Genomic DNA, 7,677 nt, shown 5'->3' with positions numbered 1-7,677 from the left:
TGAAGGAGCCTCAGTAGTTGGCCCTCTGTGGTAGGCACTTTGGAGTGTGGTGGTTTGATTTGTCACCAATGGTAGGTTAAATCATGCTCGATTTTGAGTTTATCTGCTTAGAGTGTATGAAGTAAGAGCTTTGCTAATTTGCAGACTGATTCTGTTTCAGCTGTGATTCTGCTTCTCATTTCTGATTTCCCCTATGGTTGAAGATGATTCCATTCAACATTCACATGCTTTTTTCCACATTTCCATACAGAATTTGTCGCTTAGCTAGGTCGTAACATAGGCTGCTTGCTATTGGGCATCCAAGTCTGGTGGGTGCAGGATTTTTGTTCTTGTATATATCAATACATGGCTCATGATAGAAGCAGCAAGTCCCAAGCTGTTGCACCTTCTGATTTCATTTTGCCTGAAACAGAGAGGTAAGATAAGTTTTTTTTCCAAAAGCTGATGTTTCCAGCACTGCATGCTGGTGATAAGATATCCCCATGCATTTTGCTTTTTAGATAAGATGTTGTTGACATCCCTACCATGAGGGAATGCTCACTATTTATATGGGGTTTTGAATGGAAATAACCACCCCAAAGACCTTTTGGTGCTGTTCACAATCCTGCCCTTTAAGACCCAAACCTCTCTGGCTTCTGAGCTGCACACCTGTGAAAATGGGGAAAGGTGTATAGGGGAGAGTTTTTCAAAGTCACCTTGGCATCCTTGACATCATAACAACATCATCAAAATTCTGTGGTTGCTTAAGCCATTTGATAATCAAGTCCAAGAAAAGCAATTGTCAAGGCATCCATTTCCATATCTGGCATTCATGAGCACGATTTCCAGATATAACAGCAATGCATTGAGGAGCTTATTTACTAATCAGAGAATGGTGCTGTCGAGAGCAGTCTTTTCCACATAAAAGTATGCCGATAGACACAAGTGAGCTCATTTCATTATGCCTGATGCTTGCTTGCATATACTTAAATGTGAAACATTTTCTTTAATTATTTCATAGAGCTTGATTGTGAAATGACCACTGCAGTCAATGAGCCAACAGCTATATGCCAACTGAGAGAATTACTACATCACCAAAGGGAAAAATTGTCCGCAAAACTTCAGCGAGAATAGGATTTTGTGCTACAAGATGTGTGGAGTAACCTATATGCTGCCAGTTGGTGGTGAAATTTGCTGCCAGTTGATGGTGAAATACCTGGAATAACCTGGGAATAGCTGGAATCATCAGCCCTTTTCTGTTCATAGCAACATTTTAGGAACTATGTGGTGGCATATTGAGCTTCATAACCGTTGTGCGGTTTTACAGGGGAATAGTTTGTTATCTGCCCATTTCTGAGGATGCTTGTGCAGAATCACCTGTTTTTGTTCTCTCAGTATGTACTTTTTCCATTGGGAGTGTTTCCTTAATAGTTTTGTCAAACCTGGGTGTATGCTCAAGCACCTTTCTTTCCACTATGTTGTTCACCCATTGCACTATTTTCACTCAGTTTGAAGCAAGGGCATAGGTTTCCTTTGAGTTGGAGGGAATCATTCAAGTCATTGTGGAAGCCATAACTGCCATTGACATCCGGACTGCATGGTACCTCCATGGCCGAGACAAAAGGCAGTTAACAATGTTTTATCTTATGAGCCATTCAGTGACACATGGACCATTCCAAGTGAACTCAATATTAAGGAAGCAGTATAAGTGGGTGCAATGATGGTGTTAATTTGCATACCCAACATCTCGTAAAATAAGGCTTACCACCATGGATTGCAAAGGACTAATCCACCAAACTGGCATGTGCATCACAAATATTTATTGCAAGCTTCCTTGCTGGTGCCCTAGGACAGCTGTGCAGGGGTACCTATATTGATCGCAGACCACAGTGAAGGTCGAGAACAGCCTCCATGGCTGGTTGGGATGCATCTGTACATTGCAGGTACTAACTTCACAGAGCACCTCAGAAGCTAGTGATCTTATCCTCCCCCTCATAGCTTGGATGTGGGGAAGATAACAAGAAGATCATACAGAAATGGATGAAAAAATGGGTAACACCACCGCCACCTTAAATACAACAACCCGTAGTCAGGTGTCGTCATCTCATATTCGGTCCTGAGCGCAGTGCTACAACAACCCATAGTCAGATGTCATCTCATATTTGGTCCTGAGCGCTGTGCTACAACAACCCATAGTCAGATGTCATCTCATATTCGGTCCTGAGCCCTGTGCTTTGCTTTGGCCGGTTAGTAGTCTGGGTAATTAGACTACTTCCATTACAAAAGTTCATAAATTTGCATGATTGTAATAGACCATAAACGAATGTATCGGAAAGAGTACAAGGTCGGGATCATATGGCTTAAAGAGGGCTACTTCCATCACGAAAGCAGGTCAAAGCAGTCAGGATTGGAAGCGAAATAGGTGAAATTTTCAGGTAGTACAAAACTGCACAACTTCCAAGCCCTTGAAGTGCTACTTAATAAGCAATTTATCACGAAGTGAGTCTTTATAGCACATGAGATATTACCACCTGTTTGGCTACCTGACGGCCGGACTCCTCGCACAGACAGAGCAGTCGGCTGCTGTCCGTAGCTGTCATGTATCGCGGCCGCTGGGAGGGTGGGGAGGAGCTCTGCCGACCTTGCCGACCGTCGACGGGCGCGGCGCCAACCGGCCCGCTCTCGGCCACTGGAGCTAACAACGTGGCCAGGCCCGCCTCTCGGGTTACCGCCGCCAGCCGGGGCTGGGCGGCGCCACTCGTCTCGGCTCGGCTCCACCCCCCCCCCCCCCTTCCCCCTCCGGTCTGGGTCAGGTCACGGGCTCATAGCGCGCTCTCGCCCGCCCGCCGTCCGCCCGGCACGCGCGCGCCCTTTCTCGGTTACGAAACGGCTGTTGCCAAGTCGGCGGCTGTCGCGGCGCGTCTGCGGTCGATGGCATGCACTTGCGCCGGCGGCGAGACTTACAGCCGGTCGGCCGGCTCCACCCGCCGCGGGCCCCAGCTGAGCTGGCGACCAGCGGCCGCCGTGCTGCCGCCACCCGCGACATCGGCGCGCTGTGATGTGAGTAATAAGTATGCTAGCTCAGCTGTGGCTGGTGGCGACTTATAACCGTCAGAGAGGCTCAACGGTGCGCTGTTGGAACTTATTTTGTGTTTCTGTTTCTGATTCTGGGCGCCTCGGAGGCCATACTGCCTCACCAATTTGTTCAGGTCCTAAGTTGTGCGCTTCATGAAACAGCTGTCGGATTGTATGCAGCCCAGGTGATGATCATGGACACCTTCCGATACAGCAGAACGCTGGTTAGTGAAGTAACGGTGCACATCCGGGGTTGCAATATGGCTGATACGTATATACCATTGGTGGTCCGATACTGCGGCTGTCTTGCAGCCCACGTTCGATGTGCCAGAATCCTGTTCTTTGGTTCGAGGTTGACTTTCCCCGGTGACGGCTACATGTCATCTGGATATCCATTTTGCACATAAAGTCGAGGACACTGTACTTATTTTTGCGCCGTCTTGGTGCCTGATTTGTTCGAGAATGTTAAAGCTATTTCACCGCAGGTTAAGTGTCGCCAAATACCAGCAGTATTCGACAGCACGAGAACAGGAAAGGTGGGGGCGAAAAACACATGACCGAGGCGTCACCCAGCACACTAAGCGAGTCCGTGACCGGAGCTGTGTCTCCGTGTTCACAAAACAGCGTTCCTTTCGTCAGCGTTGTTTGACCGATCAGGCCTGTATTACGTGAACAGCTCCACATGGGTTTTTGGGCTTGGCTCCATAGTGCGTTGCTGTATGGGTAAAATTCGCGTCAGGTTTATGTCTCAGGCTAAACAGACATAGTTTTTGCGGCAGACGGTCGGGTTTCACGTGCTTTGTGCTTCTTGAAATTGTCGACCTTTCAGTTTCTGTTTTGTCAGCGGGCGCTTTCCGAGAATCTTACAAAACCACTGCGAAAAAGGTGACGCATCGGTTGCACCTTGTGGGGCTCATGAGAGCTGGGTGCCGTGGCTGAGCCAGTTGGCTCGTCGGTGACACCGGTATTGGTACTGTGAGGAGGACCCGCGTTCAGTGGTCTGGCCGGGACCGGTCCTGTATGAATGGTGATGCGCACGCCACACCACTTCGATGCTCGCCTGGTCATTCATAGCTATCAAGGCGTCGATCTTTAAAAGAAGACTGACGGGGTCAAGACTGGCTCTGCGGGAAGGCGCCCGGCAGATGCCACCGGGCGCGCCGGGTCGCGCTCGGCCAGCCCGGCTGGACGGGTTGGGGGGGGGGGGGGGGGGGGGGGGGGGGCGGCGGCGGGCCACCACGCCATCTGCCGTGCCTGTTGCTGGGAGCAGGCCGGCCGCCGCCCACGCCGATTGCACCGTGCAGACGGGGCGCTCCTTGGTCCCGTGTTTATTTTCGGCGCCGCGTCACGGCCAGCACCGGGTTACCAGACGTGCGCCGAGCGGCCGGCCCACCGGCGGTGGAACTGGCGGCGCTGCGCCGCAGGCTGCGGCCTGGGCCCGCTCGACGTCGGGGCGGGGCGGAGAGCGCACAGCCAGGCGTGACGTGCGAGCGGACCGGATGTGAGACACCATGGCTGCTCGGAGGAATAGTGATGGTCCCGTCCATTCCGAGCCTGTCTTCGCCGTCCCATCCAGTCCGAGACTCATCGCCACCATCCCGTCCAGTCCGAGACTGTCGTTGTCGCTATTCCGTCGAGTCCGAATCTGTCGTCGCTGCTCCGTCCAGTCCGAGTCTGCCGTCGCTATTCCGTCCAGTCCGAGTCTGCCGTCGCTATTCCGTCCAGTCAGAGTCTCGTCATGACCACCCCGTCCATTCGGAGCCTGTCGTTGCCGCTACCCTGTCCGGTCCGAACCTGTTCCGCCGCCGCCTCCGCCGGCACCGCCCGGTCTCTGAGCGCTGCTCGTCCTCCGGGGCGGCGCCGTCAGTGTGACCAGCTGTGGCCGGACACCGGGCCTGACAGGCCCGGCAGGCTGATCGACGGCCGCCCGGGCCTGCGGCCAGCGGCTGACGTGGCCGACGGCGTCAGCTGAGTCGGCAGGCTGACAGGCGGCCAGTGCACGGTCAGCTACAGCTGCTTGGTCCAGCCGCGAATGTGGTGGCAAGCTGTGAACGCATCTAGCACAAAGCATCCATGCACGCTACCCGTCACAGACGTGACGTATGGTCCGCGTCAAGCCCGGCCCCGGGGCGGGCAAGCTCACGGTTGTTGCGGAGAATGCCTGCCATGCCAAGGTCGTGGCGTGGTGGACCAGTCATGAGGCTGTAGAGCACCAGCAGATGGGCGGAGGTCACGGACACAGGTATCGGCGCTGTGTCGTGCGTCGGAGAATCACTCCGGTGGAAGTGCCCGCGCGTCATCAACGTGTATGGTGCGTGCAAGGCGACCGGCCCAGAACGCCGTGCGGTCCAAAACACCGTGCACTTTCGCGTCCTGATTAATGCTTCCACAAAGTTAGGATTTTCTTGGTGATTGGATGGAAGTAGTGATGCCTGTGTGTGCGGTGAACATTACGATCGAGGGTGTTGTTTTGTATGCTGAGGGAATCGGTAATAGAAACTACTGTTGTACAGCTGCAATACATTGCGTGCGGAAATATATAATATACACCGTCCATGTCCAAGTTCAGGTTTCGAGTCATGAACACCATGCCATTTCATTAAAGCCCGCGGACGACCATTGTTAAATGTTGCGTATCTGTCAGATGGTGTACGACTTTGCGCTAATGAGCTGCGCTAAAGTCGACGCCAACGGGCGATAGTGTTGACTGTGATTTGATACTTTTTACTGACTGCCCTTTGTGTCCGGCAGGCGGGCGCCGAGCATGAGCGGCCTGAGGCGGCACCTGACGCTGGCCCGGGACTACATGGGCCGCACGCTGAGTCGCACCCTCTCACGCTGCAGCATGAATGAGGCGGAACCCGGTGAGGTGGTGCTCGAGCCGGACATGTCGCGTGAGGTGAGCGTGCAGACCGAGGACAGCTCGCCGCCGCCGCGCCGCCGCACCGCCGAGGGCATCTACGGCACCGTCGGCCGCACGCTGGCCAACGCCGAGGCCCTGGAGCGGCAGGCGGTGGCGGCGGCGGCGGCAGCGGCACGCGCCTGCCGGTGCGGCCCAGCCGAATCGGAGGGCGCCGCGACCGCGGCCGGGTGCGAGCTGTGCCGACCGGTCGTCGCCACCGGCGCCACCGTTACCGCTGCCACCGCCGCCGCCACCGGCAGCCGACCCGCTGCTGCCTCCGCCACCATCACAACCACCACCGCCGCCGCCAGGCCAGCCGAGTCGACCGCCGCCGGCCGTAAAGAGAGCCGCATCAGACGGACGCTGCGTGCGCTGCGGCAGGCCGGGGCGCGCGTGTCGCGGACCCGCGGCGGTCGCGAGCCGGCGCCGGCAGCGGCCGGACGGCGCGGCTCTAGTCCCTCGCTATCGTCGGGCTCGGAGCCGCCGCGGCCGCCGATCATCGACCTGACGCGCTTCAACCCCGACCAGTACCCAACGGACGACTTCGACGAGCGCGCCCGCCAGGAGCGTGCTCGCGAGATCGCCGAAGGGATCGAGATGGCGCCGGGCGGCGGCGGCCGGGCGGACGTGGCGCGTCCGGCTCCGGCCGCCGAGCAGCCGCCGGCGCCCGCCGCGCTGCCGGCGCCACACGCCGAGTCGCAGCTGCTGGTGTCGCACTTCGCTCAGCTGGCCATGGACGGCTCGCTGGTACAGCGCACCGTGCACACCACGGTCGACTACATCCACTGCCTGGTGCCGGATCTGCTGCGTATCGTCAACAGTCCGTTCTACTGGGGCGAGATGGACCGCTACGAGGCCGAGCGACTGCTGGAGAACAAGCCCGAAGGCACGTTCTTGCTGCGCGATTCGGCGCAGGAAGAGTACCTCTTCTCAGTCAGCTTCCGCCGCTACAGCCGCTCGCTGCACGCGCGCATCGAGCAGTGGAACCAGAACTTCAGCTTTGACTCGCACGACCCGGGCGTGTACGCGTCGTCGACCGTGACCGGTCTGATCGAGCACTACAAGGACCCGAGCTGCTGCATGTTCTTCGAGCCGATGCTGACGCGGCCTCTGAACCGGACGTTCGTGTTTCCGCTCACGCATTTGTGCCGCGCCGCCATCGTGTCGTGCATCAACTATGACGGCATCAACCAGCTGCGCCTGCCGCGTCCGCTGCGACAGTTCCTAATGGAGTATCACTACAAGCAGCGCGTGCGCGTGCGCCGGTACGAGCTGCTCGACTAGCGGCGGCCGGGCCGAGCGGTGCCGGGGCGGCGGCACGTGTCAGGACCAGCCCGTGGCGGCCGCCGTCTGGCCGGCTGGCCGACTGTCTCGTCAGGGGCGGCACGCGGTCGGTCGATCGCCGGGACATGTATGGCAGCTGAGACGGGGCCGGATGTCCCGGGCTCTCGTCGTGGATGTACACCGTTACAAAGCGTGCTCTCGCGGCGCGATCGGCGCCGATTGTGATGCAGCCACCGCTCCGCTGAGGAAACGACGGGCTAGCGTGGCCGACTCGTTTGGCCCCGATACTGCCAAAACTCGGCCGACGCGTGCGCACTGCCGCCGCCCGGCGGGCGGCTTTGTATTTTATAATTCTATGATTTGTTATAAGATGGCTGCCGTGTTGACCTGTGTCGGAGCTTGCCTGACTGTTGTGTAGCGGGTTTTGCGTGGGTTGT

At 56.9% G+C, this 7,677-nt stretch overlaps 1 protein-coding gene across 1 annotated transcript; it reads left to right on the top strand.

Annotated features, from left to right (window-relative positions):
* Window positions 1-6,058: 6,058 nt before the first annotated feature.
* On the top strand, window positions 6,059-7,671 carry LOC119094237 (suppressor of cytokine signaling 5; the record flags this gene model as incomplete). The annotated part of the gene is made up of 1 exon (XM_037217311.1): window positions 6,059-7,671. A coding segment is annotated over one exon (1,182 nt), but the record flags the coding sequence as incomplete, so codon positions are not given.
* Between the last annotated feature and the right edge of the window lie 6 nt (window positions 7,672-7,677).

The sequence above is a fragment of the Pollicipes pollicipes genome, unplaced genomic scaffold, assembly GCF_011947565.3.
Source record: "Pollicipes pollicipes isolate AB1234 unplaced genomic scaffold, Ppol_2.1 Scaffold_4002;HRSCAF=4701_pilon_pilon_pilon, whole genome shotgun sequence".
Lineage (NCBI taxonomy): Eukaryota > Metazoa > Arthropoda > Thecostraca > Pollicipedomorpha > Pollicipedidae > Pollicipes > Pollicipes pollicipes.
This window is presented reverse-complemented; position numbering and strand designations above follow the sequence as displayed.